Raw genomic sequence first — 26,842 nt, forward strand, 5'->3', positions numbered from 1 at the left:
CTCAACATGGAGATGGATGGAAAGAACGGTCTGCTCTGGCAGAGTGGTGTACAGTGCATCAGGAGCAGTGCAGCAATATGGCAGAATGTTGTTGCATTTACCCCAAAGTCTCTTCTGAACTGAGGACTGCCTTGTGCACACCACTCTAGAGCAATCATGTTTTACACCAAAGTAATTTCGTGCTTGTGTGTCGCAAGATTGGACGGTCTGACGGGACACCAGCAGGCAGCTGTTTTAATGAGCATTCATGAGATGCAAATTAATGCCAATGGTGTTCACACCACCAGCGAGCAGGAAGGCTGACCCGGCATTAACCTGCCAGTGGGAGAATTGCAACATGATTTTATACCGGCAGCTTCACGGCTTTTTGACTCCCCCTCGATTCTTCGTTCCCACCTGCTGCCAAACCTGCCATGGGCGGGATTGGATTGGATTGGATTTGTTTATTGTCACGTGTACCGAGGTACAGTGAAAAGTATTTTTCTGCGAGCAGCTCAACAGATCATTAAGTACATGGGAAGAAAATAAATTAAAAATAAAATACATAATAGGGCAACACAAGGTACACAATGTAACTAGATAACACCGGCATAGGGTGAAGCATACAGGAGTGTAATACTAATTAGGTCAGTCCATAAGAGGGTCGTTTCGGAGTCTGGTAACAGCGGGGAACAAGCTGTTTCTGAGTCTGTTTGTGTGTGTTATCAGACTTTTGTATCTCCTGCCCAATGGAAGAAGTTGGAAGAGTGAGTAAGCCGGGTGGATGGTATCTTTGATTACGCTGCCCACTTTCCCAAGGCAGTGGGAGGTGTAGATGGAGTCAATGGATGTGATGCAGGTTTGTGGGATGGACTGGGCTGTATTCACGATTCTCTGAAGTTTCTTGCGGTCTTGGGCCGAGCAGTTGCCATACCAGGCTGTGATGCAGCCCGGTAGGATGCTTTCTATGGTGCATCTGTACAAGTTGTTCAGAGTTAATGTAGACATGCTGAATTTCCTTAGTTTCCTGAGGAAGTATAGGCACTATTGTGCTTTCTTGGTGGTAGCGTCGACGTGGGTGGACCAGGACAGATTTTTGGAGATGTGTACCCCTAGGAATTTGAAGCTGCTAACCATTTCCACCTCGGCCCCGTTGATGCAGACAGGGGTGTGTACAGTACTTTGCTTCCTGAAGTCAATGACCAGCTCTTTAGTTTTGCTGGCATTGAGGGAGAGATTGTTGTCGCTGCAATACTCCACTAGGTTCTCTATCTCCCTCCTGTATTCTGACTCGTCGTTATTCGAGATCCGGCCCACTATGGTCGTATCATCAGCAAACCTGTAGATGGAGGTGGAACCTAATTTTGCCAAACAGTCGTGTGTGTACAGGGAGTATAGTAGGGGGCTAAGTATGCAGCCTTGCGGGGCCCCGGTATTGAGGACTATTGTGGAGGAGGTGTTATTTATTCTTACTGATTGTGGTCTGTGGGTCAGAAAGTCGAGGATCCAGTTGCAGAGTGAGGAGCCAAGTCCTAGGTTTTGGAGCTTTGATATGAGCTTGGCTGGATTATGGTGTTGAAGGTGGAGCTGTAGTCAATAAATAGGAATCTGATGCAGGAGCCCTTGTTGTTGAGGCTCTAGGGATAAGTGCAGGGCCAGGGAGATGGTGTCTGCTGTGGACTGGTTGCGGCAGATCATAGAATCATAGAATTTACTGTGCAGAAGGAGGCCATTGGGCTCACTGAGTCTGTGCCGGCCCTTGAAAAGAGTACCCTACTTAAGCCCACACCTCCACCCTGTCCCCGTAACCCAGTAACCCCACCTAACCTTTTTGGACACTGAGAGCAATTTAGCATGGCCAATCCACCTAACCTGTACATCTTTGGACTGTGTGAGGAAACCAGAGTACCCGGAGGAAACCCACGCAGACACAGGGAGAACGTGAAGACTCCGCACAGACGGTGACCCACACCGGGAATCAAAAAGAGGACCCTGGAGCTGTGAAGCCACTGTGCTACCGTGCCATGGGAATTGAGAACTACGCCCAAAGTTTTTGAAGGACACAGGAATGCAATATATGGTTGCAGAATCATATTATACTAAAATAAATTCCTTAAAACCACTAGTGCGTTGCGTTCTTTCATGTATTGATATTATTGTCATAACTATGGTTCGAGGTCATATTCAATGTCCTATTTTCAAACTATATCGTAATTAAAATTAGTGGCATTCCTTTGCTGCCATTACAACTGCACTCACTAAAACATGGGGCGAAATTCTCCGGAAACGGCGCAATGTCCGCGGCTGGCGCCCAAAACGGCGCAAATCAGTCGGGCATCACGCCGCCCCAAAGGTGCGGAATGCTCCGCAGCTTTGGGGGCTGAGCCCCAACCTTAAGGGGCTAGGTCGGCGCCGGACGTATTTCCGCCCCGCCAGCTGGCGGAAAAGGCCTTTGGTGCCCCGCCAGCTGGCGCGGAAATGACATCTCCGGGCGGCGCATGCGCGGGAGCGTTAGCGGCCGCTGACGGCATTCCCGCACATGCGCATTGGAGGGAGTCTCTTCTGCCTCCGCCACGGTGGAGATGTGGCGGAGGCGGAAGGGAAAGAGTGCCCCCACGGCACAGGCCCGCCCGCAGATCGGTGGGCCCCGATCGCGGGCCAGGCCACCGTGGAGGCACCCCCCGGGGCCAGATCGCCCAGTATCCCCCCCAGGACCCCGGAGCCCGCCCGCGCCGCCTTGTCCTGCCGGTTAGGTAGGTGGTTTAATCTACGCCGGCAGGACAGGCATTTTAGCGGCGGGACTTCGGCCCATTAGGGCCGGAGAATCGTGGGGGGGGGCCCGCCAACTGGCACGGCGCGATTCCCGCCCCCGCCGAATATCCGGTGCCGGAGAATTCGGCAACCGGCGGGGGCGGGATTCATGCCAGCCCCCGGCGATTCTCCGACCCGGCGGGGGGGTCGGAGAATCTCGCCCCAGGTTCTTCTCATTCCGCAGCTGCACACTGGTGGCAGAATTCGGCTCTACACTGCTGATGGTGTCATGGAAGTCTGGAGTGATGAAAGTGGCAGGGATCTCACTATCAGCAACTTCTCACATGGTACATGCACAATAACTCTGCTCCAAAGGCCGGCAGTGAGAAGTCAGCAACCTTTGGCTGCCTCCTCGGATTTTCACAGCTTCTTTCAAGCCCACTTTGCTTCTCCCTTTGCATCTCTTTCTTTAGCTTGAAGCATTTTTAACTCTGCAGCATGTTTGTATGGGTACTACAGCTGGCATGCGATGCATGCGCTGGAAGCATAGAGAGTGGACAGATCATTATGTCATTCTGTGTTAAATGCTGATTTGGCTCCTGCTGTGCTATTTTAAACTTTTAAGGCCCTATTAACACCTTCTCGTAAACAGCTGAACATGTTCTGAAAAGGTGGTGCAATCAGGAGAAAATGTTGCTGGACCATTTACAAGGAGTGAAGTGGACTTTGAAGGGCTGTGAGCAGAAAGCCTGCTGACAAAATTGAGAGCTGTAATTGCAGTCCCTCAAGGGCCACAGCAGGACAAGGACACAGAGCACAGGCAGTGGAAGCTGTGTCCAAGCAGAGGAGTAGGAAGGCTCTCAATTGAAGATCGTTTCATCAAGGATCTTCAGAAAGAGGTTCTCCTATCTCCTCCTGAGCCAGGACAGTGACTAAGGTGACAAGTTTCGTCTAGGAGATGGTCACTGAACTGTGCTACCTCCTCCATTCAGACCTGCAGCCACACAGCAGGGAAAGGTGGAGATGCAGGTTTCCATGAAGATCACCATCATCATCACCCATGGTGGAAGCAGACAATATTGCCAAAATATCATGGTTTCCCATGCATCACAGTATCAGAGGTGATAGAGGCCCTGTATGCCTTGAGAGGGATGTTCATAGTCTTCTCTCTAACCAGGGAGAGGCAGAAGGCATGGGCGCATGGATTTGCTAGACTTGCAGAATCTCAATGGTGCAGGCAGCCATCAACTGCTGCCGGTGGATATGCAGATGCCATCCATTAACAGGGGCATATGCAGCAACCAAAAGGGCTACCATACCCTACCTGTGCAGTCAGTGTGAGACCATGCACAGAGCATGTTGGTGAATGCCTACTATTCTTGCAGCAGTCACAAGCTTCAATCCTGTGGCAGTACGCATTGTCACCATATTTGAGCATCACAGCACAACGAAGGTTAGTAGCATGGTGGCAAGAATTATCCCCTCTAGACATGGCTCATGACTCCCTCTTTCACCTGACTATTCATGGAATGTACAATAAGAGTCTTGCTGCTATCAGGAACATCATGGAGTCAACAATCAGAGTTCTGAAGCAACGATTCCAATGCCTGAAGCACTCCAATAATTGAGAGCGTCGTTCCAAATTTGTGAGGGTCTGTCTTCAGCCTTATTGCACCAATCTAGACTTGCCTAGCAGCATTCATGAATGTCATGACTTTATTCTCAGATTCCACTACAGCACCCAAACACTGACTATCTTTTGCCTGGGCTGCAATGGAAGCTGAGACATTGACTATCAGATGCTACATTACAGCTGGCTCCATAGCTGCTCTCACTAAGTTGGCCTTTATTTCCACGTTGGAAAGGGTGGTCTCCAGGTTCTGCATGAAGCCTGTGCCAAGTTGCAGCAGGACTCCTCTATACTCCTTGACAGTAACACCGGACTCCGTGGCGTGTTAGGCACTGCATTATGTATCTCTGAATACATGTTCATCAACGTTCTTCTGTATGTTGCGCCATCAAAGCTGTGACCTGAGTCTCCTAAAGCAAAACTCATTTGCGACCATGCCCTCTGGTATGCTGGAACACATGCTATCCTTCCCCCCTGACATTACTGAGGCCCATTTGTGCGCGGTGACTCAGCCTGTGCAGATTGCACCTATATACTGCTCTCTAAAGTAATTACATTTTCAATATATGAGCTGTGCTTCTTCATCAGACATCAGGGGCGGGATTCTCCGCAATCGGCGCGATGTCCGCCGACCAGCACCAAAAATGGTACGAATCAGTCTGGCATCGTGCCGCCCCAAAGGTGCGGAAGTCTCCGCATCTTGAGGGGCCGAGCCCTAACCTTGAGGGGCTAGGCCCGCGGCGGACTGATTTCCGCCCCACCAGCTGGCGGGAAAGGCCTTTGGTGCCGCGCCAGCTGGCGTGAAACTGACTTTGCCGGGCGGCGCATGCGTGGGAGCGCCAGCGCGGGAGCGCCCCTCCCCGTGCATTCGCAGTGGAGGGGGTCTTTTCCGCCTCCGCCATGGTGGAGACCATGGCGAAGGCGGAAGGAAAAGAGTGCCCCCACGGCACAGGCCCGCCCGCGGATCGGTGGACCCCGATCGCGGGCCAGGCCACCATGGGGGCACCCCCCGGGGCCAGATCGCCCCGCGCCCCCCCCCAGGACCCCGGAGCCTGCCCGCGCCGCCTTGTCCCGCCGGTAAGAGAGGTGGTTTCATTATTGCCGGCGGGACAGGCATTCCAGCAGCGGGACTTCGGCCCATCCGGGCCGGAGAATCGCCGGGGGTGGGGCCACCAACCGGCGCGGCGCAATTCCTGCCCCCGCCGAATATCCGGTGCCGGAGAATTCAGCAATAGGCGGGGGCGGGATTCACGCCAGCCCCCGGTGATTCTCCGACCCGCCAGGGGGGTCGGAGAATCCCGCCCCTAGTCTTGTGCACACCCTTCATGAGTAGGCTGCAATGGTTGGTCAGGCAGCTCCTGGATATCTAAAAGCAGAAATGTAGAAGGGAGGGTTGGAGCAGGTAAGGTGGGTGGGGTAGATTACAAGAGGTCCATGCTTGTACAATCTACAGTTTATACATCATGCCAGATAGCAGGATGAGCGTGAAGTGAGATTTAAGAAGATGCATTAGGCAAGAACATACCATGATCGTGGATGTTCTTGGCACAGTAGATGCAGCACAATAGCATAGTGGTTAGCACAGTTGCTTCACAGCTCCAGGGTCCCAGGTTCGATTCCCCGCTGGGTCACTGTCTGTGCGGAGTCTGCAAGTTCTCCCCGTGTCTGCGTGGGTTTCCTCCGGGTGCTCCAGTTTCCTCCCACAGTCCAAAGATGTGTGGGTTAGGTGGATTGGCCATGCAAAATTGCCCTTAGTATCCAAAAAATGTTAAGTGTGGGTTACTGGGTTACGGGGATAGGGTAGATACGTGGGCTTCAGTAGGGTGCTCTTTTTATGGGCCGGTGGAGACTCGATGGGCTGATTGACCTTCTTCTGCACTGTAGATTCTATGAATCATCTCATTTAAATGGTTCAGGAGGTGCAGGCACACCTGGCCTCCACTAGTTCTCTACTGCTGCAGAGCGCGAGCTTGTCTAAAAAGTGAGGAGGAAAATTGTTAGTGAGCTGTGAGATGTTTGGATGTGCCTGTCATAGCTGAAATAAATGTGAAAGCTGAGAGATGTGGGTACAAGGCTTGTAACATTGGTAAGTGTGTGAGGTGGAGCATCCGAATGTTAGACATGACTCTGATTGCTTCAGATTGTTGATGGGTGAATTATGGGGGTGCAGTGAATTGAGCAGCATGAGAGGTTGGTGCTGCAATGTGTAGGAGAAGTAATTTTGAAGATGTATTCACTGATTTAGAATGTGTGTAAAGTAATTGAACTTCTTGTGACACTGCATCGGGCCTTTTGGAGCCAGACTCCTTGCATGGACTTCCATGGACATCTGCTCCCATTCCCTTCAGTGTTTGTGCCTGGAGGCCTCCTCACTCCCTGCAGAAACCTGACCACTCCCCCGCCTTTGCACCTTCTGAAATAAGACCTCTAGTATAACATCAGAGAACCTGATGCTTCATTGATAGCTTCTCTCAAAGCCTTTCACAACAGTTCTTCCATGTTCCTGCATATCTGTTTTAAGAAGTGCTGGCTAACACTAAGTTGTATTAGTTGCACACATATCTGGAACCCCACTCAATGTGCAGCCAGTCTGCAGCACATTTGACATTGGGCTGCGCACCAAAATCATTGAGGTGGTCGGGCAACACAATGTTTCCATAATTCCTGCCTCGCTCCAATCACGGCCATGGGGTAATTGCACATCATACACCCCGTGCGAGCTAACGGGCTTAATCAAATTCTTTCGTTTCATCACTCTCAAGAGACAGATTGGTATTGACGGGAAAGACCTTTATTTTTGCCTTAAGGGTGTTTTGCTACATCTGAACTTGCCATAGATGCTGTTATTCATTTGCACTTAGTGATCGAAACTATATTCAGTCCTGTGCCACTTCTGCTATTTACAATATGGTTTATTTGGAGGCAAAAGTGGGAAAACAACCATATGTTCTCTCAGCAGTTACTGAAAATATTTGCCTGGTTTTCTCCTGAGTCGCCAACAACCTGTCCTTATCACAGAATAGAAATCGCACGACTTCCGGGTGCGGCGATGACCAGCTGAGTCGCACGTTTCGGCAGCTCCCGGTGAAACGGACTTTTGGGCTCTTGATAGGAGCCCCAACGGCAATTTTGACGGCTAAAAACACTGTGCGGTAAACCAGAAGGGAATCCCCCCTGGATACGGATGAAAAAAGGAGAAAGTGGCCGGATTGCAGTGGATCCTTTAGAACAGCAGCAAGGAAGGCAAGCAAAAACCAAGATGGCGTCGGAAGGTGGCAGTTTAACATGGGGCCCTGAACAACAAGAGTTCTTGAAATGCTGTGTGGAAGAGCTCAAAAAGGAAATGAAGAAAGAGCTGTTGGCCCCGATACTACAGGCGATCGAAGGGCTAAAGGAGGAACAAAAGACCCAGGAGCGGGAGCTTCGGGTCGTGAAGGCAAAGGCAGCCGAGAATGAGGACGACATACAGGGCCTGGTGGTGAAGACGGAGACGCATGAGGCACATCAGAAACGATGTGTGGAAAGGTTGGAGGAACTGGAGAACAACGCAAGGAGGAACAACCTGAGGATTCTTGGTCTTCCTGAAGGTGCGGTGGGAGCGGACGTCGGGGCATATGTGAGCACGATGCTGCACTCGTTAATGGGAGCGGAGGCCCCGGCGGGTCCGTTGGAGGTGGAGGGAGCATACCGAGTGATGGCGCGAGGACCGAGAGCAGGAGAAATTCCCAGAGCCAGAGTGGTGAGATTCCTCCGTTTTAAGGATAGAGAAATGGTCCTTAGATGGGCAAAGAAAACTTGGAGCAGTAAATGGGAGAACGCGATGATCCGCGTTTATCAAGACTGGAGTGCGGAGGTGGCGAGAAGGAGGGCGAGCTTTAATCGGGCCAAGGCGGTGCTTCATAAAAAGAAGATAAAATATGGAATGCTGCAACCGGCTAGACTGTGGGTCACATATCGAGGGAGGCACCACTACTTTGAGACGGCGGATGAAGCGTGGACTTTTATTGTGGAAGAAAAACTGGAATGAGCGGGTTATTAAAAAGAACGTTTGAACAAAGTGGTGGGGCGAATGTGGGGGGCGAAGAGGAGGGTTAAAAAGGGGGGAAAGAGGAGTTTTATGTACTAATCCTGCGATGTGGTAACTTTTCTCTCTTCCACAGGTGGTGATGGGGGGAGAAGGGGAGGTGGAGGAGATGGGGCGTTGGCCATTGGGGGCGGGGCCAAGGGAGAAGCACGGGCTTGGTTCCCGCGCTATGATAATCATGGCGGGAATAGAGAAGCAGGAAGGAGGGGGCGTCGCACGGTGCAAGCCGAGGTCACGGGGGGAAGCTGAGGTCGGCCAGAGTTTGCTGACTTCTGGGAGCAACATGGGGGGAGTAATTACGCTAGCGGGGGATCTAGCGGGGGGGGGGGGGTGGGAGGGGGGAATTACTGGGTTGCTGCTGCTGGGGAGAGGGGGGAGCTGGTATGGGAGGGGATGGGCGGGGGGGCACCGCCTGGGGGAGATACAGCTGCGTGGGAACTGGGTGAGGAGCTGTAAAAAGGGGATGGCTAATCGACAAGGGGGGGGGGGGTAGGAAGCCCCCCAACCCGGCTGATCACGTGGAACGTGAGAGGGCTGAACGGGCCGATAAAGAGGGCATGGGTACTCGCACACCTTAAGAAACTTAAGGCAGATGTGGTTATGTTACAGGAAACGCACCTGAGACTGATAGACCAGGTTAGGCTACGCAAAGGATGGGTGGGGCAGGTGTTCCATTCGGGGCTAGATGCGAAAAACAGGGGGGTGGCTATATTAGTGGGGAAGCGGGTAATGTTCGAGGCAAAGACTATAGTGGCGGATAACGGGGGCAGATACGTGATGGTGAGTGGCAAACTACAGGGGGAGACGGTGGTTTTGGTAAACGTATATGCCCCGAACTGGGATGATGCCAATTTTATGAGGCGGATGCTAGGACGCATTCCGGACCTAGAGATGGGAAAGCTGATAATGGGGGGAGATTTTAATACGGTGTTGGAACCAGGGCTGGATAGGTCGAAGTCCAGGACTGGAAGGAGGCCGGCAGCAGCCAAGGTACTTAAAGATTTTATGGAGCAGATGGGAGGTGTAGACCCGTGGAGATTTAGCAGACCTAGGAGTAAGGAGTTCTCGTTTTTCTCCTATGTCCATAAAGTCTACTCGCGAATAGACTTTTTTGTGCTGGGAAGGGCGTTGATCCCGAAGGTGAGGGGAACGGAGTATACGGCTATAGCCATTTCGGATCACGCTCCACACTGGGTAGACTTGGAGATAGGGGAGGAAACAGGAGGGCGCCCACCCTGGAGAATGGACATGGGACTAATGGCAGATGAGGGGGTGTGTCTAAGGGTGAGGGGGTGCATTGAAAAGTACTTGGAACTCAATGATAATGGGGAGGTCCAGGTGGGAGTGGTCTGGGAGGCGTTGAAGGCGGTGGTTAGAGGGGAGCTGATATCAATAAGGGCACATAAAGGGAAGCAGGAGAGTAAGGAACGGGAGCAGTTGCTGCAAGAACTTTTGAGGGTGGACAGACAATATGCGGAAGCACCGGAGGAGGGACTGTACAGGGAAAGGCAAAGGCTACATGTAGAATTTGACTTGCTGACTACGGGCACTGCAGAGGCACAATGGAGGAAGGCACAGGGTGTACAGTACGAATATGGGGAGAAGGCGAGCAGGTTGCTGGCACACCAATTGAGGAAAAGGGGAGCAGCGAGGGAAATAGGGGGAGTGAGGGATGAGGAAGGAGAGATGGAGCGGGGAGCGGAGAGAGTGAATGGAGTGTTCAAGACATTTTATAAAAAATTATAAGAAGTTCAACCCCCGGATGGGAGGGAGAGAATGATGGGCTTCTTGGATTGGCTGCAATTTCCCAAGGTGGAAGAGCAGGAAAGGGTGGGACTGGGAGCACAGATCGAGGAAGAAGAAGTGGTGAAAGGAATTAGGAGCATGCAGGCGGGAAAGGCCCCGGGACCGGATGGATTCCCAGTCGAATTCTATAGAAAATATGTGGACTTGCTCGCCCCGGTATTGACGAGGACCTTTAATGAGGCAAAGGAAAGGGGACAACTGCCCCCGACTATGTCTGAAGCAACGATATCGCTTCTCTTAAAGAAGGAAAAGGACCCGCTACAATGCGGGTCCTATAGACCTATTTCCCTCCTAAATGTAGATGCCAAGATCCTGGCCAAGGTAATGGCAATGAGAATAGAGGAATGTGTCCCGGGGGTGGTCCACGAGGACCAAACTGGGTTTGTGAAGGGGAGACAGCTGAACACGAATATACGGAGGCTGTTAGGGGTAATGATGATGGCCCCACCAGAGGGGGAAACGGAGATAGTAGTGGCGATGGATGCCGAGAAAGCATTTGATAGAGTGGAGTGGGATTATTTGTGGGAGGTGTTGAGGAGATTTGGTTTTGGAGAGGGGTATGTTAGATGGGTGCAGCTGTTGTATAGGGCCCCGATGGCGAGCGTGGTCACGAATGGACGGGGATCTGCATATTTTCGGCTCCATAGAGGGACAAGGCAGGGATGCCCTCTGTCCCCATTATTGTTTGCACTGGCGATTGAGCCCCTGGCGATAGCGTTGAGGGGTTCCAAAAAGTGGAGGGGAGTACTAAGAGGAGGAGAAGAACACCGGGTATCTTTGTATGCGGACGATTTGCTACTATACGTGGCAGACCCGGCGGAGGGGATGCCAGAAATAATGCGGATACTTGGGGAGTTTGGGGATTTTTCAGGGTATAAATTGAACATGGGGAAAAGTGAGTTGTTTGTGGTGCATCCAGGGGAGCAGAGTAGAGAAATAGAGGACCTACCGTTGAGGAAGGTCACAAGGGACTTTTGTTACCTGGGGATCCAGATAGCCAAGAATTGGGGCACATTGCATCGGTTAAATTTAACGCGGTTGGTGGAACAAATGGAGGAGGATTTCAAGAGATGGGATATGGTATCCCTGTCACTGGCAGGGAGGGTGCAGGCGGTTAAGATGGTGGTCCTCCCGAGATTCCTCTTTGTGTTTCAGTGCCTCCCGGTGGTGATCACGAAGGCTTTTTTTAAAAGGATTGATAAGAGCATCATGGGTTTTGTGTGGGCCGGGAAGACCCCGACAGTGAGGAAGGGATTCTTACAGCGTAGCAGGGATAGGGGGGGGCTGGCACTACCGAGCCTAAGTGAGTATTATTGGGCCGCTAATATTTCAATGGTGAGTAAGTGGATGGGAGAGGAGGAGGGAGCGGCGTGGAAGAGATTAGAGAGGGCGTCCTGTAGGGGGACTAGCCTACAGGCTATGGTGACAGCCCCATTGCCGTTCTCACCGAGGAACTACACCACAGGCCCGGTGGTGGTGGCTACACTGAAGATTTGGGGACAGTGGAGACGGCATAGGGGAAAGACTGGAGCCTTGGGGGGGTCCCCGATAAGAAACAACCATAGGTTTGCCCCGGGGGGAATGGATGGGGGATATGGAATGTGGCAAAGAGCAGGAATAACGCAACTGAAAGATCTGTTTGTGGATGGGAAGTTCGCGAGTCTGGGAGCGCTGACCGAGAAATATGGGTTGCCCCAAGGGAATGCATTCAGGTATATGCAACTGAGGGCTTTTGCGAGGCAACAGGTGAGGGAATTCCCGCAGCTCCCGACACAAGAGGTGCAGGACACAGTGATCTCAAAGACATGGGTGGGGGATGGTAAGGTGTCAGATATATATAGGGAAATGAGGGACGAAGGGGAGACTATGGTAGATGAACTAAAAGGGAAATGGGAAGAAGAGCTGGGGGAGGAGATCGAGGAGGGGCTGTGGGCAGATGCCCTAAGCAGGGTAAACTCGTCGTCCTCGTGTGCCAGGCTAAGCCTGATTCAGTTTAAGGTATTACACAGGGCGCATATGACTGGAGCACGGCTCAGTAATTTTTTTGGGGTGGAGGATAGGTGTGCGAGGTGCTCGAGAAGCCCAGCGAATCATACCCATATGTTTTGGTCATGCCCGGCACTACAGGGGTTTTGGATGGGGGTGACAAAGGTGCTTTCAAAAGTAGTGGGGGTCCGGGTCGAACCAAGCTGGGGGTTGGCTATATTTGGGGTTGCACAAGAGCCGGGAGTGCAGGAGGCGAGAGAGGCCGATGTTTTGGCCTTTGCGTCCCTAGTAGCCCGGCGCAGGATATTGTTAATGTGGAAAGAAGCCAAGCCCCTGGGGGTGGAGACCTGGATAAATGACATGGCAGGGTTTATAAAGCTAGAGCGGATTAAGTTCGTTCTAAGGGGGTCGGCTCAAGGGTTCACCAGGCGGTGGCAACCGTTCGTCGAATACCTCGCAGAAAGATAGATGGAATGGAAAAAAGAAGGCAGCAGCAGCAGCCCAGGATCGGAGGGGGGGGGGGGGGGGGGGGGGGGGGGGGGGGAGGAGGAACCAGAAGGACTCTCAGGGTTGTTAATATATACTGTATAATATGTATAGGTCGTTGCGACAGATAATTATATATTGGACTGTTAAATTATATTTTTGGAGAGTGTTACTTGTGATAAGGCTGTTGCCAATTAGGGTTAGTTTTCATTTTTGTTATTTATTAGTTATTCATTTTTTGTTCATAAAATAGGTCATTGTTATTTGTGTTGTTATAACATTGTGTAAAGGATGCACAATGTACTGTGTTGGTTGACCAAAAATTTTCAATAAAATATTTATTAAAAAAAAGAATAGAAATCGCACCACTCCCCCACACTGCCCCAGTTCCATGCAAGTCAAACTTCTCGTTTTCCAATACTACCAGTTTTCATACCTAAACTTGTTTCTCCTGACCACCACATACCATGTGGTTTAACACTAACCCCATACCAGTTCCCTACAAGGCTGACTGCAGTGATATCTGTGTTGCTGTTACCGTCCCAGTAATGGAACAATGCAACTCATTCATAGAGTGCAGACACTTCGAGCGTACATGAAGATGCAAACCACGTCTTCAAGGCACAACATATAAATTACAAACTTACTGTAACTCGTAAAAATTCTGTCATGATATGCAGACATTCAGATAATGATATACAGACACGTACATACAGGCAGCTAATGAACACAGAGAACAGGACATGACCAATGAGCAGGCAGGACACTCGGATGGTATCTCACTATAAAAGGCACGAGGCACTCACACTCCGCCTCTTTCCACTGATGAACATCTACAGAGTGAGTCAGGGTGTATGTACAGTATCACACCTCCAGCACGTGGCTAAGAGCTAGTCTGGTTCAGTCAGACAGAGTAACCACACTTAGGTTAGCAGAGAGTCGAACTCATAGAGAACTGTGCTAACTGTGCTACTGGTTCAATAAATCAGATTGAACTAACTTCAAGGTCTGGAGTATCTTTTGGTTGAAGTTGCATCCAGTTGCAGCCTGTGTTATCCCAGAGTACATAACACGACAAATCCGACATTTCTAAAATTTTGCTGACTACCCTAAATGAAATTCAAAAATGGGTAAGAAATCCGTTTTGGAGACTAAGGATGCGATTCTCCAGAAAGATTTAAAAGTGTTGTAGCGGGCGAAAACTGCCGCAAGCTTCCCGTCGTTCGGCCCAGGGAAGCCGGCAATGCTATACAACATTAATTGGTCTACTTAATGAGGCCCCACGGGCTTCTTACTGCAAATGAAAGCTCGCCAGCTGATTCGCTGGCACGATGCTTAGTAGCCCCCCTAACAAGGTCGAGCAACACTTATGCAGCACTTGCTCAGCCAACCCCAGACAGCTCGCAACAATGGTGCCCAGGAGACCGGCACCACGTTTTGCGATGCAGATCCGGGAAGGTTCCTAGACGCAGTGGAGTCCTGTTCCCCGAGGGTCCCGGAAGGTCAGCCATAGGGCTGCCAGCGTTGCCTTGGACGAGGTGGCGGCCGCTGTGAGCACCGGGAATATAACCAGGAGGACTAGCATCCAGTGACGGAAAATGGTCAACGCTCTACACTGGACAGCACGAGTGAGTAGACACTAATGTCTGCCCCCCGCCCCCCACCACCACCCCCACAACCTGCTCCTCCCCCCCACTCCGAGACTATTCCGCCTCCACCTGAGCATCCACATCCAAACTCTCCATGCGGCCCCCAATGCTCCCTTCAATTCCCTTCCCTTGAAGCCCCCCCAAACCCGTCGTTCACCCCCCCCCCCCCTTCTTCAACCCCGCCAATCCTTCATTCAGACCTCACGCCCCTCCCACCACTGTGAACTACACATGTGGCTAACAATGCCCTCTCTGTGTCTCCTCAGGAAAAGCTCTCCCAAAAATGGCAGGAGAAGACCCAGATTGGCAGTGGTGTGCCAGACATAAGAATCCTCACCACCTTCGAGGAGCGTGCCCTGGGCATGAATGGGGTGGCCGCGGACAGAGCAGTCACCAACACGGAGGCTGGTGGCGCCGAGGAGGTGAGGAACCACCTGGCCCAACCAAAAGACTTGTCAAACATGAATTCTTATTGCCTTACTGACTGACCCACCCCTCCCACTGACCACATTGTCCATTCTGCTGCAGGTCCTCCAGAAAACGGCGCCGGCCCACCCTGGGTGGCCCCCCTCTTCAGGTTCCCAGGAGACCAAATATATCACTCTTTTTATTATGAATGGACAGAAGATTCAACTCATGCAATCAGCTGGCTATAATAATCAAGGGCGAAATTCTCCAGTATTGGCGCGATGTCCGCCGACTGGCGCCCAAAACGGCGCAAATCAGTCGGTCATCGCGCCGCCCCAAAGGTGCGGAATGCTCCGCATCTTGGGGGGCCGAGCCCCAACCTTAAGGGGCTAGGCCCGCGCCGGACGAATTTCCGCCCCGCCAGCTGGCGGAAAAGGCCTTTGGTGCCCCGCCAGCTGGCGCAGAAATGACATCTCCGGGCGGCGCATGCGCGGGAGCGTTAGCGGCCGCTGACGGCATTCCCACGCATGCGCAGTGGAGGGAGTCTCTTCCGCCTCCGCCATGGTGGAAACCGTGGCGAAGGCGGAAGGAAAAGAGTGCCCCCACGGCACAGGCCCGCCCGCGGATCGGTGGGCCCCGATCGTGGGCCAGGCCACTATGGGGGCACCCCCCGGGGCCAGCTCGCCCCGCGCCCCCCCCCAGGCCCGTGCCGCCTTGTCCCGCCGGTTAGGTAGGTGGTTTAATCTACGCCGGCGGGACAGGCATTTTAGCAACGGGACTTCGGCCCATCCGGGCCAGAGAATCGCGGGGGGGGGGGCCCCGCCAACCGGCACGGCGCGATTCCCGCCCCCGCCGAATATCCGGTGTTGGAGAATCTCGCCCCATATGTGTATCTGACTAGATTTATCCCGTGTGACAATCTCAGTAAGGCTGGAAGGTTTTAAAAATAAATTAGGAGTCGCTATTATTGACTGAAAAGATCACACAAGATTTAAAGAGGCAAACTTTTACTGACAATAGGAAAAGAACAAGCACTATTAACAACCCTAAAGAACTTGGGCGGGAGTCTCTGATCTTGAGGCTATGTGTTGACGCCATCGTAAACGCCGTTGCGTTTCTTGAAGGCGTCAACATGGCCTCAGGAGCAGCGATTCTGACCCCTACAGGAGGCCAGCATGGCACTGGAGTGACCCACACCACTCCAGCTGCCGATCCCGGCGTCAGATGGGCACTGCGGGTCTGCGCATGCACAGTGGGGCCGGCGCCAATGCAATGTATGCGCAGTGGGATCGGCACGACTGCCGTGTATGTGCGGTGGCTCCCTTCTCTGCGCCAGCACCAACGCAACCTGGTGTAGGGCTACAGGGGCCGGCGCGGAACAAAAGAGGCCCCCAGAATGAGATGCCGGCCCGCCAATTGGTAGGCCCCGATCGCGGGCCAGGCCACAGCGGAAGCTCCCTCCGGGGTCGGACCCCCCCTCTCCCCCATCAGGCCGCCCCGGATTCATTAATGCCGAGGTCCTGCCGGGTAAGGCCAGGTGTGAACGGCGCCAACGGGACTTGGTTTTTATTGTACGGCATCCTGGGCCGAGAATCGCCGGGGGGAGGGGGGAGGAGGGTGTAGAGCGGCCCCCGACTGGTGCCGCGCCGACCATGGCTGCGCCAATGGTGCCGATTCTCCGCTCTCCGGAGAATTGGCAGACTGCCGTCGGGGCGGCGTCGCGCGATTCACGCCCATCCCAGCGATTCTCCGCCTCGGCCTGGGCTCAGAGAATCAGGGGCGTCATTCTCCGACCCCCCAGAGGGCCGGAGAATGGCCGTTGTGAATCCCGCCCCCGCCGAAGTCTCCGAAGGGAGAAATGCGGCGGGGCGTTAATGTCGCCGCTGCCGTCGGAGAATGTCACGGGTCTGCGCAAGGCAGCCGATTTTCGGCCTGCCGATATTCTCCCTTCCGGATGGGCCGAAGTCCCGTCGACGTGATGACCGTTCACGTCGACATGAATCAAACCTCCTTTTCATCGGCGTGACCCGGTGCTCCAGGTTCACGCCGACCAGCGTGGAGGTGAGTGACAGCCTGGGGGGTTGGCTCTGGGCAGGCAATGGCGTGGCCGCAGTCTGAATGCGTGAGGAGAGGTGTGTCTCGGGTTGTGTGTGTGTGTGTGCGACGGGGGGGGGGGGGGTGGTTAGAGTAGGCTGGGCTCCGGGGGAGTGCCGGGAGGGGGTCCGTGCCGGGGAGGTGGATGGGGGGTCCGTGCCGGGGTGGAGGTTGGGGGGGGGTCCGTGCCGGGGTGGAGGTTGGGGGGGGGGGGGTCCGTGCCGGGGTGGAGGTTGGGGGGGGGGGTCCGTGCCGTGCCGGGGTGGAGGTTGGGGGGGGGGGTCCGTGCCGTGCCGGGGTGGAGTTTGGGGGGGGTCCGTGCTGGGGTGGAGGTTGGGGGGGGTCCATGCCGGGGTGAGGTTGGGGGGGGGTCCGTGCTGGGGTGGAGGTTGAGGGGGGGTCCGTGCTGGGGTGGAGGTTGGGGGGGGTCCGTGCCGGGGTGGAGGTTGGGAGGGGGGTCCGTGCTGGGGTGGAGGTTGGGGGGGGGGGGTCGTGCCGGGGTGAGGTTGGGGGGGGGTCCGTGCCGGGGTGGAGGTTGGGGGGGGTCCATGCTGGGGTGGAGGTTGGGGGGGGTCCGTGCCGCGGTGGAGGTTGGGGGGGGGGGTCCGTGCTGGGGTGGAGGTTGGGGGGGGGGGTCCGTGCCGGGGTGGAGGTTGGGGGTCCGTGCCGTGCCGGGGTGGAGGTTGGGGGGGGGTCCGTGCTGGGGTGGAGGTTGGGGGGGGGGGGTCCGTGCCGGGGTGGAGGTTGGGGGGGGGGTCCGTGCTGGGGTGGAGGTTGGGGGGGGGGTTCCGTGCCGAGGAGGGGGATGGGAGGGCAAGTGAGTTGGTCCACCTGGCCAGGTGCCAGCCTCCAACAGTTGGACCCATGCGGTCCATGCCACCTGGCTGGGGGGAGGAGGGGATATGGGCAATGATGACATGTCGTCGTTCCCCTCCCCCCCACCAGGCCGTCATGTTTTCAGATCATCCAGCGATGTTGGCCGCCGTGGTGGCAGCCGCTCATGTCTATGTTGCCCTGGATGAGGAGGAGGAGGAGGAGGAGCGTGCCAGAGAGGCGGCGCAGGCTGCCGCAGAGGGGCAGGCGGCTGCCGCCCAGGCTGGAGGGACACCTGACCGACAGGACGAGGAGGGGGAGGAGGACGTCGCGGCCCCACGGCAACGGAGGCACCCGAGGGCGCCCCGTGTGTACCGGCCCCGGCAGTCATACCAGGACCTCACGGACCGGGAATGCAGGAGGAGACTCCGGATGAGCCGGGAAACCGTGGCACACATCTGCCACCTGCTGGCACACCTGTCACCGCGTGGCACTGGCGGGGGACACCCTCTCCCCGTGTCCGTCAAGGTTACGGCGGCCCTGAACTTTTATGCAACGGGGTCATTCCAGGCACCGAGTGGGGACCTGTCCGGCATATCGCAGACATTGGTGCACCGGTGCATCCGGGCAGTGACAGATGCCCTATATGCCATGGCGCACCGCTACATCCGCTTCCCCGTGGACCGGGCCAGCCAAGATGCCCGGGCCATGGGCTTCTCTGCCGTGGCCGGGTTCCCCATGGTCCAGGGCGCGATCGATGGGATGCACGTCGCCGTGCGGCCACCTGCAGATAACAGGGCCGTGTTCACTAATAGGAAGGGGACCTATTCGATGAACGTACAGGTGGTCTGCGACCACCGCATGATGATCCTGCACGTCTGCGCCCGTCACCCATGCAGTGTACACGACTCATTCGTGTTGTCGCGGTCATCCATCCCCGGCATGTACGAGGGACGCCATCCCCGGCTGAGGGGCTGGTTGCTGGGCGACAGGGGCTACCCATTGCGATCGTGGCTGATGACGCCTATACGGAGGCCACGCAATGAGGCGGAGAACCGCTACAATGATGCCCATGTAGCGACAAGGGGAGTGATAGAGAGGTGCTTTGGCGTGCTGAAGATGCGTTTCAAGTGCCTGGACCTCTCTGGGGGCGCCCTCCAGTATCGGTCAGATAGGGTCGGCCGCATCATTGTGGTGTGCTGCGTCCTGCACAACATAGCCCAGCAGAGGGGCGATGTGCCGCAGGCAGAGGAGGGCGGAGTGGAGGAGCAGCAGGAAGAGGCGCAGTCCTCCCCAGATGAGGGGGATGGGGGCAATGGTCAGGGCAGACACAGGCGGGTGGCTGGCCCAGCGGGCACGGGACAGACTGATAGACGCCCGCTTCACTGACTAGATGGGCGTGGGAATCGGGTAGTATGGCCACAGACCGCACACCATGGCAACAGCCGACCACCCACACCCCCCACCCATCCAGCACCCTCACCCCCCTCCCCAACCCCACCCACCCCACCCGCGTGCACACCACCCCCCACCCCATTGCCGATCCACCTGCGGCACAACGGGCCGGGCTCACACAGTTGCGGGTGGACGCGTGTCTATCGCAGGCCATGGAGGATGATGACAACCCGCCCTGCGATGAGCTCCTGGCTCTACATTGTTGGACTATGTCTGACCCATGGCCACAGTACCACCATCCACCCGGACCATCCCTGCATGCGGCTGTGACACTGCAGCGCACGGTCCCGTCCTCTGCCCGGGTGATGTTGATGGCGGCCCAGGGGGAAGGGGGCAGACTCACCTGGGGCTGAGGTAAGACCACCCCTCACACACACACTTGCGCTCAACGTACATGACACCCCCGAATACTTTGGACAGAGCACAAAGGCAGCTTCGGTAGGTGTAACATTGACTTTAATAACCAAAGGAGTTCATGCACGTGCCCTAGCCCCTAAAACTCATCTGTGCCCTGCACCCGTGCCAACTTACTCAGTGTCTAATTGTTTGGCCTTACGGGCCCTTTGACTATGTCTACGTGGTTCCCCAGACGGTACAGCAGAACTGGAGGTGGACTCCTGTGATTCCTGCCCTCTGACACTGGATCCCTTTGGCGGCCGTTTCCTGGGGCGTCCTGGCCTAGATGGGCCAGGCTGCGGCCCGGACGACTGGGATGGCGAGCTGCCAGCCTGTCCTGCCCGTTGCCCACCCGATGCACCTGGGACGGAAGGGGGGGGAGTCCGAGGTGTCGCGGTGTACCGGGACCTCCCCTACAGAGGGAGCCGGGACGGACCACACCACCTCCTCCTCCCTCGGGGTGCCCGATGGCCCCCAGGCCTCTACATGGGTGGGGGATGCGAACGGACTGGCCATCCGACGCCCCCCCGACATCTGGCGCTGCCAGTCCTGGAGGCCCGTGCTGGTATCGACAGGGGTCTGCAGGTTTGCAGCCATGGAGCCCAGGGGGTTGGCAAACCCTGTCTGTGACAGTGCGACGCCGGCTCGCACATGGCCACTGGCGCCGATGCCCTCAGCGATGGCCTGCAGAGACTGGGCCATGGCCTGCTGAGACTGGGCCATGGCCTGCAGAGACTGGGCCATGGCCTGCTGAGACTGGGCTATGGCGTTGAGCGCCTCTGCCATCTGGCGCTGGCTCATGGCCTCCTGTGAGAAGGCAGCCATTTCCTGGGCCACAGGCGCCGCCTGCACGGAAGGCCCCAGGCCTCGCAAACCGTTCCCCATGTCTGACACCGTCGCACCTATTGCCTCCACCGCGGACGCCACCCGTGCGGTGTCGGCATGGGTGGCACACATGGACGCGGGTGGACTCCTCCACCTGCGACCGCAGCCGCCGCATGCCGCCCGTCACCCTCTTCGCTCGTCTCCGGGTCGGTGGTTGCATCGGATCTATGTGTGGATGTGGTAACTGCAGGAACCCGGGATCCATCTGGGCGGCAGATGTTCGCTTGGGCTGGGCTGCCCTCCGACCGCCCGGTCCCTCTGCTGCTCCTACCTCCACCGCTGTACCGGGACGGCTGTGTTGTGCGCACCAGTGAGTGTACCAGACGCCTCATCACTAAAGTGCCCAACCGTGGTGAGTGTTTCTGCGATGGTGGAGGGTGTTGGTGACAGCAGTGGTGTTGTGTCATGCTCTTCGTCCCACTCTGAGTCCATGGCACTTTGGGGTGGGGGTTCGTCTCCACCCATCCACTCTGAGTCACTGTCCGGTATTTCGTCTTCCTGGGTAGTGCTGTCCCGGGTAGGGGTGTCCTGGGTAGTGGTGTCCTGGGTAGTGGTGTCCTGGGTCGTGGTGTCCTGGCTCGGATGTGACGGGGGCCTATGGCTGCCCCCCTCGTCGCTGGGTGGTCGCTCCCGCACGTGACGGGGGTGTCGTCTCCCTGTTGCTCCAGGTCTCTCCGTCTCCCGTGGTCTCCGAGGGGTATCCTGCGGGCGTCGCATGCTGGAGGGTCCGGGTCTCTCCGTCTCCCGTGGTCTCCGAGGGGCATCCTGCGGGCGTCGCATGCTGGAGGGTGTGGGTCCCTCCGTCTCCTGTGGTCTCCGAGGGGCATCCTGCGGGCGTCGCATGCTGGAGGGTGCGGGTCTCTCCGTCTCCTGTGGCCTCCGAGGGGCATCCTGCGGGCGTCGCATGCTGGAGGGTGCGGGTCTCTCCGTCTCCTGTGGTCTCCGAGGGGCATCCTGCGGGCGGTCTGCATCTGCGGGGATGGGTGCCTGGACGTTTGGTCCTGCGATACACCATGAAGCATGAATGGTTAGACATCAGGCAGTGATCAGGTGATACAGGGGAGGGGGATATAGGGGAGGGGGGATATGGGGACGGGCTGTCAGTGGCTCACTCGCTAGTACGCCCCCGACCTCTGCATCAGCAACCTCCCGGTCCTCAGGTCCGCCAGCCAGTTCCAGGGCCCTTTCCTCGTGTACGGTCAGTGGCCTCTCATCAGCGGGCCCTCCTCCAGTCCTCACATGCTCCCTATTGTTGTGTGCTCGCTTCTCCTGTGGAGGGGGGGGGGGGGGGGCAGGGGTAAAAGGCAACAGTGTTAGGCAAGTATATGAATGCACGCCATCGGTTGCGCGTGCATTGCAGAGGTTAAGGTTAGGGCTGGATTCACTTGGGGATATGGGGGAGGGGGGATATGGGGGAGGGGGGATATGGGGGAGGGGGGATATGGGGAGGGGGGATATGGGGGAGGGGGGATATGGGGGAGGGGGGATATGGGGGAGGGGGGGATACGGGGAGGGGGGATATGGGGGAGGGGGATATGGGGGATATGGGGGAGGGGGGATATGGGGGAGGGGGGATATGGGGGAGGGGGGGATATGGGGAGGGGGGATATGGGGGAGGGGGATATGGGGAGGGGGGATATGGGGGATATGGGATATGGGGGAGGGGGGATATGGGGGATATGGGGGAGGGGGGATATGGGGGAGGGGGGATATGGGGGATATGGGGAGGGGGATATGGGGGAGGGGGGGATATGGGGGAGGGGGGATATGGGGGAGGGGGGATATGGGGGAGGGGGGATATGGGGGAGGGGGGATATGGGGAGGGGGGGATAGGGGAGGCTCACCCTGCCTGCTCTGACGAGGTCATTCACCTTCTTGTGGCACTGGGTGCCTGTCCGTGGTGTCAGGGCCACAGCGGTGACGGCCTCTGCCACTTCCCTCCACAGACGCCGGCTGTGGCGTGGGGCAACTCTGCGGCCGTGCCCGGGATACAGGGCGTCCCTCCTCTGCTCCACCTCGTCCAGGAGCGCCTCCACATCGCGTGACTCGAACCTCGGGGCTGAGCGACGGCCAGCCATCCAGTCGGGTGTTGCGGTCGGGTGTTGCGGTCGGGTGGGGGGGAGCAGCGCAGGGTGCAGTATGACGCTGCACGGCGTGAACCACTGCGCAAGCGCGGATCCCGTTACGTCGCTGCTAGCCCATTTCGGGCCGGAGACTATCGACCCATTTTTCCGACGTGACGCAAGTCGGATTTGCGCCGTTTTGTGCGCCGATCGGCGGACTTTCCGCCGATAACGGAGAATTTTGCCCCACGAGTGAAATTCTCCATCCCGCCCCGCCACATTTCTGCCCCGACCCGCCGGCGGGATGCTCCGTTACACCGGCCGGTCAATGGGGTTTCCCATTGTGGGGCAGCCCCACGCCGTCGGGAAACCCCCGGGCGCCGGCAAAACGGAGACTCCCGCCGGCGGAGAATGACGCCCCAGAATTCCGAATGAAACATTCCCCATTCTACTTCTTGTTTCAAATGAGAACTCCTTTTCAGTTACTTGAGGTTATTAAATTCTCCTGAAATCAAACCAAGGTATGTCACAGCTCCCAAGAATTCACTCCAATTCTCCTTGGTTTTCCAATTATCTTGAGGTGAGGAGTTTCTTAGGGATTCTTCCACTAGCATCTGGCTATGCAAATCCTCCAGCCTTATTTCAACACCTCACAAATTTGGATTTCCTAGCCTTTACATGAACCTCACTTGCATCCTTGTATAGTCATTCCAAATCAGAAATACCCCTGGTTCCTGATGATCCAAATGCTCCTGAGCTCCTGATGACCCTCTACTCCTTATCCTTTCTACTCCAGATTGTCTCTCTGTTCTAGACACAACTGACCAATACAGCTAGCATATATCAAAACACACACAAAAAAAAATTTCCAACCCCCACAGCTGATACTCATGGCAACATGACACACATGTTCCCATAGAAATGCAAATTAATTATCTTTAACTTTAAACCTGTCTTGTGATCAGACAAGTATATGGATACTTTAAAGTCTTTCTTTGATCTGGAGAAGTTACAAAAATAATTTAAATATCTGGTTTATACCTGGACTTCAAACCCTCTCCCAAGATGCCGACAGAAAGCTCATCTCCTCAATAGATATTCAGGGAGACCAGTATACTCCCAGGTCTGAATACCTCTCACACCATCACAGTGATGTAAAAGACTTCTCCTTTGATATGCAACTCCAGATCTATCTGATAAGCTGTCCAGACCAAACTTTCCTTCATCTATCCCACATTTAAAATCACAGTTTCCTGTACCCGAATAATATCTTATAATCCAAACGTTATAATGCTAAAACATTTTGACCTTAAAATCATACATTTGTAACACACTGGGCGGGATTCTCTATCCTGTCAGCCCCATTTTTTGGCACAGCACGCCCCCGTCGGCATCGGGATTCTCCGTTCCCGCAGCAGGCCAATCGGGTTTCTCATTGTGGCCACCCCTACACCATTGGGAAATCCGCAGGCATGAGTGTGCTACTGGAGAAGCAGAGGATCCCGCCGATGGAGAATCCCGCAGACTATATTTACAAAGCATACTGTATGTATGAGGTTCTAATTTGACCTCTGCTAAATATAGCTTCCAATATAGCTTTTTAAAATTCATCAGTAGGAAAGTCTGATTTTGGGCAGTATTAGTGGAATATGTGTTCATTTTTATTTCAAATTATTTTATTCCAGGTGGTCTCATGTATGAGTCTGGAAGGAAGAGAAACTTCACACAATCTACTGGATTTGCATATTTTTTCCTGGCAGTCAAATGATGGATATTTGCACTCCCTGGTATTGCTGATTAACTACTCAATTCAGTGGTGGAAGTATGTATCTAATTCTCTGCAGTTTAGAGGTGTTGGCACATCCAATCGCTGTCAGTGTCATGACAAATAACTCCACACTATATATCAGTCAAAAGAGGTCATGTCCTCCTCTTTGCCACTGAAGCTAAAATTCAAGAATACCTGAAATTTAATCGTATTAAGAACGGTCTGATTTTAATGAATGGCATTAAGACAAAATTCTCCAGATTTTTAGCCAGAAAGCAATATACTGATACAGAATAATTCAGAGGATTGAAATATTCTTAGTTCCTGTTTTACGATTTTGACTTAATCTTTTAGAACTAGAAAATTATAAATCATGTAAGAGATTCTCAAACACAACCTTGGCTGAAAAACAGTGCATTTGACAACAGCTTAATTTACAGCACACCAGAAATCCCCTGTTACATTCTCTTTTCACGCTAGATTAATTTGCTAAAACAATTAATGTCGTTAATCACTTGGCGATATTTCAAACACCCACAGTCTGCTCCTGTTGATAACATAATTCTTTCTTGATTACAAAGACATTTATGATGCTATACCAGAAATCTAACTACCTCATACATAATCTGTACTGCCTCAGGAGCCAGGAATATAACTTTACCATTCATATGCATAGGTTTTGTTTTAGTTCTTTTCAAATTAATTTGATGTACAAGCTGGAATTAATTTGGAAATTTTGAATAAACCAAATACAATTTTCACTCTGTACGAACCACTGCACATGCTGTAAATATTCCAAAGATATTTACAATGAAACTGAATCTGTGATAGCCCAGTGTGCATTCTGCAGATAAGATTTCTCATAAACCAAAAGGTAAGTCTCCTATAACATCGTAACGTTTTTCTACCTCCATAACAGGAACAGTAACAATTGAGGAATCGAGAATCAAAAAGGCAGCAACTGAAACCAACTACAACTACAAAGACTATGTCACTGCATTGTTATTTATTAGATTTTTCTAGTAACCACTTCATCATATTCATTTCCACAAGCTCAGAAATTCTCAAAATTCGTAATCCAATGTCCAGTTTTCGAATGCAAAATCATAACAATTGAAATAATATTTAAAATATTGTCTGATATTTTTTCTAAAAGATAGAAGCATGCTAACATAATGGAAATAACAATTTTTAATTGATATTCATCACAACATTCACAGCTTTTGGTTACATAAACCTGTCAAAATAATTTTTTTTTCATTTAGTTTAGTTCAAAATCAATATTCCCTTCTCTTACTCTGCTGCTCTTTTAGCTCCTCCGAAAGCAAACCAACAGCATTTTAACAGCATGAACAGTTCACAGTTGTTCGTAGCTTGATGCTGCACAGCTTCAGCTATTTTGCTACGTGGTAGGTTAACAGAATCCAGGAAGACTATTTGCACAGATGAATACGGAATGTCAATCAGACAAAGTCCCTGACGTAATAAAATCAGCTAACAGTTTGGAAGCCTTGATTAATATTTGAGCTTAAGACTTGGGAGTCCTTTCATTCTGTGAGAAAGGCTCCATCTACTGGGTACCAATATTCGAATCAATCTTGGAGCCACAGAGAAAAAATATATTTCAGTTGCTACTCACTGTGTTAAAATTCGGGAAGAGTCCAACAGCTGAGCCAGTATCCATTGGAAAGGGCATAAATGATTTAATGTCAAGCGCCGGCTGCATCATCAGGGTAGGTGCCCGCACAAATGCAGGAAGTGTGCTAGCATGGCATGTACTTCCTGTCAATGAGGAAAAGAAAATGGATGAATTAATAAAATAAAACATTTACAGTCATGTGGAATATTTTCTGACTGATACAACGGTTACATAGAATAAACAATTACAATGAACATGTCAACATGAGAAATGAAACCAACACAATTAATTTCCAGCTGGAGCAAAGCATTTCCCCACAGCCATTCAAGTTGAAACTCAGAGGAGACATATGGTGCGTGAGTCATCCTGGCAGGTAGAATGAGTGTGTGTCTCCCTTGTCTGAACAATTCTGATGGAGCTGAGGAAACTGGGGACAGGCACCTATTAAAGCCAGATGCTATTGAAAGCAAGCTAACCTATTGGTGCATAGAACTGGAGGGCTAAGGATATTATACAAATCTTAGACACTACAGGCCATCTAATCGCTCAGTTTATTATTTCTTCATAATATTGAATGTTGAAACAAAATGTGGTTTAAATATGTTCTGAGTTACAACTGCAGCATTATGTAAACAACAAAAGCAACTAATTTATTTTACAGCCTCGGAAATTTACCCACTGGAAATTAAACACAGCAGATTTATGAGAGCAAATTAAATGCAAATTTCACTCTGCACAAAGGGATCAAGCCTTCTGTAGTCATGCAGGCACTGAATTGTGCTAATACTGACTTCTGAGGCTGAATTCTTGTTCTGGGTTGGGACAAGTGAATTTCCAGGCCCTAACCCCATATCGCATTGCTGCCTGGCGACCAATGTCATTTTTGATGAGCAGTCCAATTAAAGGCCAGTCCTCACCAACCAATTCAAGATTGCAGGGAGGCTCTTGAG

General features: G+C 53.6%; 1 protein-coding gene across 6 annotated transcripts in view; it reads right to left on the bottom strand.

The window, feature by feature from the left end:
• Positions 1 to 26,842, bottom strand: part of znf385b (zinc finger protein 385B) — an 881,089-nt gene that overhangs the window by 184,189 nt on the left and 670,058 nt on the right. For 4 of the 6 annotated variants that reach the window (XM_072477374.1, XM_072477367.1, XM_072477383.1 and 1 more), the window contains one exon: positions 25,893 to 26,035. In XM_072477374.1, the coding sequence (XP_072333475.1) occupies positions 25,893 to 26,035 (143 nt within the window). Of the gene's footprint in view, positions 1 to 25,550; positions 25,679 to 25,892; positions 26,036 to 26,173; positions 26,254 to 26,842 lie in introns of those variants that run through there. The other 2 variants (XM_072477402.1, XM_072477421.1) reach the window with 2 other exon arrangements.

This window comes from Scyliorhinus torazame, chromosome 2 (assembly GCF_047496885.1).
Source record: "Scyliorhinus torazame isolate Kashiwa2021f chromosome 2, sScyTor2.1, whole genome shotgun sequence".
Lineage (NCBI taxonomy): Eukaryota > Metazoa > Chordata > Chondrichthyes > Carcharhiniformes > Scyliorhinidae > Scyliorhinus > Scyliorhinus torazame.